The sequence below is a fragment of the Camelus ferus genome, chromosome 6 (assembly GCF_009834535.1).
Source record: "Camelus ferus isolate YT-003-E chromosome 6, BCGSAC_Cfer_1.0, whole genome shotgun sequence".
Taxonomy (NCBI): Eukaryota; Metazoa; Chordata; class Mammalia; order Artiodactyla; family Camelidae; genus Camelus; species Camelus ferus.
This window is the reverse complement of record NC_045701.1, coordinates 30,941,456-30,953,994: the sequence shown is the minus strand read 5'-3', so window position 1 is coordinate 30,953,994 and position 12,539 is coordinate 30,941,456. Positions and strand designations below refer to the sequence as shown.

Below are 12,539 nucleotides of genomic sequence, written 5' to 3'. Positions count from 1 at the left end.
TAACTTGCCCAAATTTACCATCTAGGATATTGGACCCTGTACTCAGGCAATCTGACTTTAGAGTCCAAACACTTGACCTCTGGGGTAGAGCTGATTAAAATCTTAACTCCATTGCCCATATCTCAACTCTGTGTTTTTTATATGGATTAGATAAGAAAACATGAGAGCCCCTCACCTAATCTTAGCATCTAGAAAGCCATCACTAAGTAGTTCATTTAATCATATATAAATATATCCCAAAGATTTAGATGTTGAAGTTCTGCTTTCTCATTAAGTGCTTTTAGTGACGATTGCAAAGCTGTAACTTCAGTCCCCACAGAATTAACGTTTTCTAACTGGTGACTAGGGCGAGCTGATGTCACGTTAAAGCCTATATAACTCAGGTACCACACCACCAGTGCTGCAGCTGCCAGTCCCAGCTGCTTCCTTTCTCGACAGATTTCCCTTCAGCATGTGAAGGTGGAGAAATCCATCTGAAACTAGCAAGACAAAACTTAAACCCAGAGTGTGCCACGAAGGATACAGGATGCTTCAGTTATGGTGGTTCTGAATAGTTAGGTCAAGTTTGATGTTAGAGGGGTTCTGGTAAACTAGCATGGTTCTGGTAAACTGCAAAAGTGGTTGTTAGTGGCTTCTAATCCCTGCTACTCACCTCTACGGCCTGACAAAGTACAAAAAATATACCATTCCTATACCACATCTTCACCCAACTGAAAGTCAGTTCTGGAAAATCTTAGTGCAGAGTGACATGTTGAAAATATATGATAATAATACAGGTACAAAGTTGTGGTTTTGCAGAAATCCTGAAGGATCTCTGATAAAATATCACCAAATATATCTGCTGTGACCTGTTTCCAAAAACTGCAAATAAGACCCAAGGGAACTTCAAGTGCTCTGATCTTCCTTGTGAAAAGTTCAAGGTAAATGGGATTATTTGATTTGTCCAGCTTCAAATAAATTATTACTTCTACTGGAAATAATACTCTTGATATTGGAACTACAAAACTAACAATTCAGTTCTTTTTGGAGGTGCTAAAAGCATCAGAAACAACCCAGGGTGAGTTTTATAAACATTTTAGTTTTATTCTATTTCTGCTTTTAGTTGTTTTCTCCTATTTTTCTGAAATGTATGCAGCAGACGTTAGATATTTTTGTATGTGAACCATGTTCTTGACATAAACTCATACCAGATTTCTACTGCAGGTGGACATATGTCCATTTTTGAAAACATTTTTTCCTGTGGCTCCATAGAAATAGAAAAAAAATGATGGTGACAAAAAGTTTACTTTAAAATGTGTACCCATATCCTCTGATGAGAGAATATAAGTCTTCATTTCAGATCTAGTTCTCAATCTGCATTCCCTTTTCTATCTGTGTAGGTGAAATTTTCTATACTGAATTTAGGATAAATCCCTGGCTCCATTCTTGCTCAGTTCTTCAGCTTTCGATTTTGCAGTCGTTCTTTTAGAACTTAATAAATTACAAAGATAACAGACATGAATTATCAAACTTCTCAAACTGTTTTCTGGAGCAAAAGCTTTAAGTGAACACTCTAAGAAAAATTTCTAAATAGTAAAATCAATCTGTAGCTACATTAAGATATTACTATAGATGTTAATCCAAGCACCAGACACAATGAGTTTAAATTTAATGATAAATGAATGATTTCTCCTGCCTCCAAATACCTTCTTTGTCATAGACTTAACTTTGCTAATTCTCCGATCTGATGCTGTCATTAGTCTTACCTCTGATAAAGACAACAACAAAAAAAGCCATCGTGTGCAGAAGAGCAGCATAATGAGGTACAGGAAGTATTAGAGAAGAAATGGTGATGGAGCAGAAGGGGAAATTTTTCTCTAGTCTTTTTCATAAGCAATGTGGAGCTGATTCATTTGTCTGGCAGAAAGCCTGATCTTGAGGGATGAGATAAAGCACCTGCAGTAACAGGAAGAAGGTAGTATCGGATGATAGAGACCAAGGATCCAGGAGGGGCAGCTTTCTTGGGTGGGCCACCCCTGAAGGCTGCACATCGAGGCAGTGGCATGTAAGAGGCAAGCTTAGAGAAGAGAGGCTCCCCACAGATGCCCACCCAAGCTGGAGAGGAAGACAGAAGTCACTAAGACACATTTTACTTAATGCCCCAATTACACAAGTCACCACAAAAATTCAGATCAGAGCGGTGGTAGAGTAAAGAAAGCCTGGACCAAAAGTTAGCAGGCCCAAGCTCTGGACCCAGATATTACTCCAATTCTCTATAAACTTGGGCCAGTTGCTTTACTTCTCTGCGCCTTGTTTTCTCTATTTATTAAAAAAATAAATAAATTATGTAAACTCTCAGATCCCCTTAAGGACTAAGATATTGTGCCTGTACACAATGTATACATTTCTTATAAGAATTAGTGATGCTTGGGTCAAAGTTAGGCTAATCTGAAAGAAAATGGAACAACTATTTTTGTTTTACCGTAGGCAGGTAAGGCAGACAACAGAATTGTACTTTAAATACAATTTATTAAAGGGGATAATCTAGTCAAGATAGTGACGCTGTTAGTCCTGGACTTTGACCTCCAGTTTGAGAATGGCCAAGTCTGCCCTCAAATCAAAGGTGGATGGGAAGCAAGCCTCCCTTAACCCTCTCCGGATTTTTTAAGGTTTCCAGGGTTTTATCCAGCCTCCGCTAAAGAATTGTTCTAAAAACACCACAGCTATATTTCTAGTTGTCCGGAGGCTTGGTGAAAAGCTTCTGCCTTCTGCAAGCTAAATCACTGAAATTACAGTCTCAGAACAACATGGCAGAGCAAACAGGGAAGCAAGAGTTTGTGCTAGTGAAAAATGCAGTCAACAGGACAACAAAGAAAACTATATTCAAGGCCAGAATTTGTGTAACCTTGGACAAATTGCTTATTTGGTATAAGGAGAACCTTAACTTCCTCTCCTGGAAAAATCTATAACCTAAAGCTAGGTATTGATATTTTACTACAAACTATCCAAGATTGTTTCATATATCTTAGTGAATCCATTTTTTCTATTCTGTTATTCCAAACATGTGTGTTTAGCACCTACTATCTGTCCTCTGTCCAATATAATTTAAGATGCTGAATGGGAATTTTAATGTAAAATATTTGACCAGAAATTCTAGACAGAGAGAAAAGTCATAAACATAGAAGAAATTAAGTGACCAAGTGACTGATTGATGCAGATGTTAAGTGTCATTTTCTATTGACGTATAGTCAGTTTATAATGTGTCAATTTCTGATGTATAGCATAATGTTTCAGTCATACATATATTCGTTTTCATATTCCTTTTCATTATAGGTTACTATAAGAGATTGAATATAGTTTCCTGTGTTATACAAGAAATTTGTTGTTTATCTATTTTATATATAGTAGTAGTATCTGCAAATCTCAAACTCCCAATTTATTTCTTCCCACTCTCCCCCTCACCCGGGGAATCATAAAAATACCACATAATATCATTTATATGTGGAAACTTTAAAAAGAGGACACAAATGAACTTATTTACAAAACAGAAACAGACTCACAGACATAGAAGTGTTATTAATTTTTTAAAATTCTTAACAGGAGTGTTCAACAAAGAGAATGGAAGAGCCTGTCCTACTCAATCAAACTACTTCGGTGGCATATTTTCGGCTTAGAGGTTTATCTATAAACCAGAAGGTGCAGATGGCTACATTTGCCATGTTCCTCATTTTCTACGTTCTGACACTGACTGGAAACATCCTCATTGTCATAACTATTATCTATGAACGTCGGCTCCACACCCCCATGTATTTCTTCCTCAGCAACCTGTCCTTTATTGATGTCTGCCACTCCACCGTCACTGTCCCCAAGATGCTGGGAGACACCTGGTCAGAGGAGAAGTTCATCTCCTTTGATGCCTGTGTAACTCAGATGTTCTTCCTGCATCTCTTTGCCTGCACAGAGATCTTTCTCCTCACTGTCATGGCCTATGATCGGTATGTGGCCATTTGCAAACCCCTGCAGTATATGACAGTGATGAACTGGAAAGTATGTGTGCTGCTGGCTGTTGCCCTCTGGACAGGGGGAACAATCCACTCCATAGCCCTGACCTCCCTCACCATCAAGCTGCCTTACTGTGGTGCTGATGAGATTGACAGCTTCTTCTGTGATGTACCTCAGGTGATCAAACTGGCCTGCACTGATACCTACATCATTGAGATCCTCATTGTCTCCAACAGTGGGCTGATCTCCATGGTCTGTTTTATGGTCCTCGTGGTGTCCTACGCAGTCATCCTGGTAAGTCTGAGGCAGCAGATCTCAGAAGGCAGGCGGAAAGCCCTGTCCACCTGTGCAGCCCATCTTACCGTAGTCATACTGTTTCTAGGTCACTGCATTTTCATCTATTCCCATCCATCAACCAGCCTCCCAGAGGACAAGGTGGTGTCTGTGTTTTTCACTGCTGTCACACCCCTGCTGAACCCCATCATCTATACCCTTAGGAATGAAGACATGAAGAATGCCCTGAACAAATTAATGGGGATGATGGAGAGGAGAGAAAAAAAATAAAAATATCCAACCCTTAAGATGCTTGGTGCTCCAAATCAAAGAAATGCCTTGCAAAGAATAAATGACATGCCACATTTATCAAACTATATAACTTATAAAATTATCTTCTGGCCCAATATCTGACAATCATAGCATAACTATTTTTTAATATCTTCCACAGGCTGGAAATTTTTCTAGGCAGTTGGCAATTATTTAATTCTAACAACCCTGTGAGATATGTATTATGCTTGTTTACACGAGCAGAAACCAAAGCTCAAAGAGTGTAAATAGCATGCCCACAGTCACCAAGCTAGGAAATGATGAAGGCAGGACATTAAGCTAAATGCATCAACACAAACTCATGCTGTTTTCTTTACGTCATGCTTCCTCTCCCTGCTTTTGTCTCAGGGTGGTAACCAAGGTCTAAACAAACTTTCAGATTTCTGGCCATGCTTGCCAACATCATTCACTCAGATGCTGGCCTAAATAGCTTAGCAAACACTGGTAAAGGCAAAGTAAGTTTGCATAATACTTTACTAATACAGAAAGAAGACTTTGAACACTGAAGTTACTGATATCCTCAAGTGTCCAGGAAAAAAATCTTCTATCAGAGCAATGAAATTGAGATAGCTTATTATCAATTCATTTGACAGATATTTACTGAGCACTTATCATGTGCTAAGTACTAGGTTTATAATCATAAATGAGACATATAGTCCTTCCTTCATGTAGTTTAAAATCTAGTGCAAATAGAAAAAATATATAAACAAATTTTAATTATAGATCACAACAAATGCTATGAAAGGAGATGCTCTTAGAGAGTTATAGAAGAGACTGTCTTTAGATTGGTTAGTCAAGGAGGGCCTCTGTGAGGAAATGGCATTTAAGCTACGATCTGAAAGATGATAAGGAGCCAACCATGAGAAAAGAGAAGTGATGGCAAAGGAAATGGCACATGTAAAATCTATGTTCAGAAAGAACTTGGCTTGTTCCAAGGGTTCCAAGAAGTGAAAGACCAATGTGATTACAGCTTAGACTGTGAGGCAGAGAATGATGATAGATGATATTGGAGAAGTAAAAAGAATGCTCTCATGTCCTCTCAAGGAGTTTGCAATATTTTTCAATACAGTGGGAAGCCACCAGAATGGTTTAAGCACAGAACAGATGTGATATGACTTGTGTTTTAATAAAATTATTCTAACTATTATGTAGAGAATTAACTCAACTAAGCATTTATTGCTAAACACTCAGTAGTCACTCAATATTGCACAAATGGTTGGGAGAAAATATTACGTTGAATAAAACCTGGTCTATAATCCAGCATCTTGAGTCTAGCTGTGGTGACACACATTGAACAATTGTGGTAAGTGCTCTAAGACTGATACGTGCTGAGTGGATCGGATAACAGGGGATATGTAGAGGATATTCCAGGCAACAGTGTCTCACATCCCTGTTTATAAAAAGTACGGTGTAATAAGACCAAGTAGTTCAACAGATAGACCTAATAATAGAGTCTCTCCCAAGATAACTCTCTGTGTAGTATAAAACTACGTTTATTGGGACTGGTAGTTGGAATAACTAAACTGAATTTGAGAATTATGGAATTTGGGTGAAATAAATGCTTTTACTATAGGCAATGGCAATCAGGAGATATAGCCCATCAAAGAGCCCACATAGAATCATCATGTGCAGGAATCAGCGACACAGAGGAACATCCGCAATGTAACAATAAGATGATGCCTCATGGCAGTCCTTAAGGTGGTAGCTGGAAAAATTATACTGGGGAAACTACTGTAGTGTTTGCTTTTTTAAATAGGTGCAAGCAAAATTTCTAATACTACCTTTCTTTCATCACAATAATTGTCACAACTGTGGGGAGGTAAAATAAAACATTAATCTTCATTTCACAGAAAAAGCTTTTTAGACTCAGGGATAAGATAAAACGTGTTTAGTTACTCACTGAATAAGTAGAAGAGTAGACAGTAAAATCAAAATATCTTGACTCTTGGTTCTGTGGTTGACTTACTTTAAAGGGGGAACAGAGATCATTATTTATCATATAGAAATTTGTTCAGCAATTTTGTATTCAACAACTGACTTCCTCAGGCTACAATCATCTTCTATGCAATATTTCCATAATAGAAATAAACAAATAAGGCATTAGGAATTTATTTCTGCATAAAAGTTACTAATAAGTATGAAAATCTGTGCATATAAAAATCCAGAATGTAGAGGCATAATTGGGTCATTTTTCTAAGTTTTTCAAATGTTGTATAGTAGTGATATCTGGGCCTCATTTCATCATAAATTTATAAAACTCTGATTTTGACTTGGGTTCTGTATGAAAATTGTAGGGGACTGACAATATGCTACATTTGTTTGAAAATAATTATGTTTAGATATTTTCATGAACATCCCCCAGTTTATCTAATAAGCTGCTTTTGATTCTTTGTCCTTTTGAGTACTTTCTGCCATTTCAATCATTTCTTACCTTTTAGCCAGAATTAAAGAGTCACTCACTCTGTATTGTGGATGTGGATGTCCATATTGTTTGGCACCCAACCCCCCAGAGCATTATCAGCACTATTTCTACAAGTTAACAGAACTTGGTAGAATAGTGACCCAAAGGCCTCAATAAGTTCTAAATTCCTTTCAGAATAAGCAAAGAAAGGTTAGATATAGTTTCGTTATTAAGTTCACTCTATTTCATTCCATTAGCTCCATTAAAACTGATATAATTATTTTATATGGCAGCTCTCCAACCATCTGTAGGGTCCTCTAATCCTAGTCCCTTTGGTCACAGTACCTCATCATCCTCTTTACCTGAGGAATTTGCCATGGAGTCTTCTTGATATGGACTTGCCCATTTCACAATAAGCTGTTATCCTTCAGCACTTCAAAAGAGAGATACTAGTTAATTCAGGGAGTAAACAGCTCTGATTCCTAAGCTAGTGGTCCCTTTCTCCATCTTTAAAGCCAGAAATATTGAATCTCTGTGGCTTTTGTAGTCATATCTCCCTCTGATTCTCTTCTTTTGCATCCCTCTTCCATCTTTAAGAACGCTTGAGATTACATTGGGTCTACCTGGATAACTCAGGTGATTTGTATGCACACTATATTTGAGAAATACTGCTCTCGACCACTGTGTGTTGTAGGACAAAAAGAATCAATGTTAGAAGATACAAATGGTGAGAGTGGTGTGAGAATCTAATTAGCCAGACTCGGGGGCTAAAAAGGGAAATAATAGCAGAGCCTAGGGCCAATTGGATCATTGGTGCAGTATACTATTAGATTCAGGTACCCAGAGTTCTTTATTCTCTGACATCCTGGGGTCTCTATCACTATCTTAGGCACAAAGTTATAAGAGTCAGAACTTGTAATATTCATGAAGACATATCTATTTCAAAAAGAAGTATTTCCTCTGTGGATGAGAGAATGTACCCCATTACTTATTAAATAAATCTAAGTTTCTAATCCACTCATTAAAAACACTCCACAATTTTCACTTCCCTTCCCAGGCATAAATTCCCTACTATACATCTATCCATGCTATTCTCCAGGTATAACTAATCCACACCCCTTTTGTCCCCTTGTTCTCTGCATCCTTGTATAGCTCTAGTGTCTTATGTCTGATTTTTACACATCTTTTAGTACACTCCTAAAGCCAACTTATTCCTGAATCCCCCTGTGCTTTCCCTAGCAGGAAGTAATTTATCCCTCTAGCAACTGTTTCAGAAATATACCTGTGCCATTCTTGTCATAATTATCACTTTCTGTTTTGTATTATAGTTATTTGTATGTCTACAACTTTAAGATCTGGGACTAGCTTATTTTATCATTTCTCTAGACTAAAAAAAAGAAATCTTTCCTATAAAAGGAGTTCAATTCATCATTTTGAATGAATTAATTAATTAGTTAATCCACATATTCATAACCTGTGGACTTGAATGCTCTATTAATGTCATTGTTTTTTTTGCTCTCTTACTGGCTTTTACATGCTCTCCAACTTAAATTCTAATAGAAAATGGAAGTGATACAACCTTCTGACCAAGAACTCTCTGGGCTTCTATACCTAGGGATTCCCAGTAACAGAATCTTTAAATAACACTCCCTTTTGTCAGCGTGACCTAAATCAAGAATAATAGTAGATGAATAGGGGTCAACAGTCCCACTTTCAGGGAGTAAAAGCTAAAGTAAATTTTAGTTATATAGTCACCAATCACTCCATGTGTGCAAAAGCAGAATCTAGGGAGTTAAAAATGAATAAGAGTTGTCTATATCATTTCCCAAAATGAATATTTGACTATAATTGAGAAATTAGATCAATATAGACAGCTAATGCAATATATAATGCATTGAGTATCAATTAGTTATAACAAATTGCCACAAACCTAGCAAATTCAAACAGCAGACATTTATTATCTCACAGGTTCTGTGATTGGGACTATGGGCGAGGTGGAGATCAGCCAAGATAAAACTTCATTGAAGACTCAGTTGGGGAAGAATCTGCTTTCAAGCTCAAGTCTTTTTGGCACGGTTACAGTTCCTTAAGGGCTGTTCGACTGAGGGCTTCAGATCTTATCTGGCTAATGACCAGAGACTTCCCTCAGTCCTTGACATATGGGCCTACCCAACATGGCAACTTGTTTCATCAAAACCAGCAAGGAGAGAGTCAGCTAACAAGACAAAAGTCACTATCATATCTAATCTAATCTAATCATGAAAGTGACATCCCATCACCTTTACCATATCCTGCTGGTTACATGCAAGTCACAGGTCCTACCCAAACTCAAGCAAAGGGGATTGCACAAGGGCATGACTACCAGGAGGTGAGACCATAGGGAACCATCTAAGAAGTTGCCTGCCACGTATAATATCCCAAAATTAGTTACATTTTTTTTCACCCTTAAAATGTTCTTAAAGATGTAACTACTTAACCCATAAATTATTAAACATTTTTAGTCATTTAAGTTTAGCCATAATGGGTAAATGGTACTGGACTAATCCTCCCATCATAAAAAATTAAAAACTGGATGAAATATGTGAAAAAATAATCTTCATACATTGGAAAATAAGCAACTCAAGACTGTGATTACCAAGAAGAAACAGATGAGATAAGTCCTGAATTTCTGCCTGGAAGAATATTCTAGCCTTGGTTCAGAGACTTAGAACACAAGAAGAGCATGGAGATCTTGCTGAATTAAGGAAACTGTGATCAAGGAGGCTGAGATGTTTAAAATTTGTTGGGCAAGGTACCAGAAAGATGTGTACTATGGTAGAAAAGTTATCCAGAAAGCTGCAAAGGGGTTCCCTTGACTCTTAGCTAAATAATAAGCTGTCCGTGCACGGGGGTTGAGAACAAATACCAAGGAGTTGTAAATGAAAAAATTACCAGTTTTTATAGGGTTAGAGAAGCCTTGCATTCCTACCAGCTAGAGAGGACAGACCACTGAACATGCAAAGAACTCAGTAGAGACCCAAATAGGCCATTTTAGGAGTGAGAGTAAACTCACCATAGAGCAAGAGACTCTGCACCCACTCATTCTAATAAAGCTTAAAAACAAGCCTCAAAAGTTTGCCTCAGAGGGAGGACATAGCTCAGTGGTAGAGCACATGCTTAGTATGCATGAAGTCCTGGGTTCAATCCCCAGTACCATCATTAAAAATAAATAAATAAACCTAATTTCTGACCCCTCCAAAAAAAATTTTTTTTAAGTTTCCCTCAGACTTTATTTCTTGGTCATCTTCTTTATATATACTATTTACTAATTACCTCATCCAGTCCCATGACTTTATACTCTCTATATACTGCTGATTCCATAAGTTTATGTTTATGTCTCAGACTCATGTACCATCTCCACTTGGTTGTCTAATAGGAATCTCCAATGTAGCATGACCAAAATGGAACTTTTAATTTCCACCCTAATAAAAACTTCTCCCTTGGTCTTTCAAATTTCAATTAATGGTACCACCATTTATACAACAAAAAAGTTAGTATTACAGACAAACTCCTTGATCAAAATAAATGTTCATAACTGTCATAAGAAGAAACAAAAAATGTAAAAAAAAACAACCTGTATTTTTTAAAGAAAATAAATTTCTAATTTAAAACTTTTCTACAAAGAAAACTTCAGGCCCAGATATCTTCTGTTCAGGTTACTATTGCTACGTACTTAACTATCCTTAACTCAGTGGTATAAACAACAACATTTTTATTATGCGTATGTATTCAGTAAGTCCAGAATTCAGATTGGGTACAGTGGGGATAGTTTATCTCTGCTTCGTGATGTTTTAGTCAGAAAGACTCCAATGGTGTGACTTGAAAGGCGGAGGGCTGGGTTTATCTGACGTTTCCTTCACTCACTTATCTGGTGCCTAGACTAGATTGTCTCAAAGGCTGAACACAGGTGCGACTGTCAATTGGAGCGTCTGTACATCACTTTTCTCCTGGTTGGGGCTGTCACACATGGTTGTTGAGTTCTGAGAGGAAGCTACCCAAGAGGGAGAATTCCAAAAGGATCAGGTGGAAGCTGCATGGCCTTTTCTGGTTTATTCTCAGAAGTTACACAGCATCATTTCTGCTGCATTATGTTGGTCATAACTAAGTCACTAAGACTAGATCACATTCAACAGGAGGGGAGATAGCAGCTTTCTTCTCAGTGGAAAAGTGTCAAACAATTTGTGACATGTCTAAAAACTCTCAGTTTCACTGATACATTCCATTAAACATTTAAATAATAATAAAAATATTGCACAAACTCTGAAAACAGAGGAGCAAACATTTCCCAATTCATTTTATGAGGCCAACATGACTGATGCCCAATCCAGACAAAGACATCATTATAAAATAAAATTTCAGACCAATAACCACAACATAGATTCAAACATTCTTCACAACACAGTGATAAGTGAAAAGAACAATCTGTAATGTATGAAAAGAAAAACCCATTATGACCACATGAAGCTTATCCCAACAAAGCAGAGTTCAATTAATATTTGAAAATCAGTGTAATTCATCACATTAACAGGATTAAGAAGAAAAAAGTATATAATCATTTCAATAAATGCAGAAAAGACATTTGATAAAACCTGATACTCACTCATGTTAAAACTCTCAGCTAACTATATAAAGAAGAAAGTTTCCTCATGTTCACAAAGAACATTTAGGAAAAGCCTACAGTTAACATCATACTTGATGGTGAAAGACTGAAAACTTCCCCCTCCTATCAGGAACAATGCTACTCAAATCACTGCTACTAAAACACTGTACTGGAAGACCTGGTCAGTACAATAAGGAAAGAAAAATAAATAAATGTCACACAGATTGGAAAAGGAATAAAACTGTCTTTTTTGCAGATAACATCATCATAAATGTAAAACCCTAAGGAACCACCAGAACTTATAAGTGAATTTAGTGATGTCACAAGATACAAAGTTGATGTACAATTGACCTTTGAACAATGAGAAGATTAATCTGCATGTAATTTATAGCTGGGCCTCTGTACCTGTAGTTCCTCTGCAGTTTTGGATTCAACCAACCATGTACTGCATAGTACTTAGTATTTACTATTGAAAAATATCCACTTATAAGTGGTCCCATGCAGTTCAAATCCACATTGTTCAAGGACCAACTGTACATAAATTAATTGTATTTCTACACGCTACCAATAAACAATTGAAAATTAAATTGACAATAACATCAACAAATATAGAATACTTAGGAACAAGTTTAATTTAATATATGTTATTATAAATGAAGATGACTAACATTGCTGAGAAAAATTTAAGGAAATCTAAATAAATAAATGGGTATGCCAAGTTCATGGATTGAGAGGTTGCATATCATTAAGATGTCAATTTTTTTCCAAAATTGATTTATAGATTTAATGCAATCCTAGCCTAAGTTCTAATATTGTTCTTTAGACACATACAACTTTGTATAAACATTTATATGAAAATACAAAGGATCTGCAATACCAAAACAATTTTGAAAAAGAAAAAATTTGAGGGCTCAT

The 12,539-nt window shown here is 36.8% G+C and overlaps 1 protein-coding gene across 1 annotated transcript; it reads left to right on the top strand.

The window, feature by feature from the left end:
• The first annotated feature begins 3,596 nt into the window (after positions 1-3,596).
• On the top strand, positions 3,597-4,571 carry LOC102512648 (olfactory receptor 4E1). Its single transcript, XM_006190863.2, has one exon. The coding sequence runs from the start codon at positions 3,598-3,600 to the stop codon at positions 4,543-4,545; it is 948 nt and encodes a 315-aa protein (XP_006190925.1). The 5' UTR covers position 3,597; the 3' UTR covers positions 4,546-4,571.
• Positions 4,572-12,539: the final 7,968 nt, after the last annotated feature.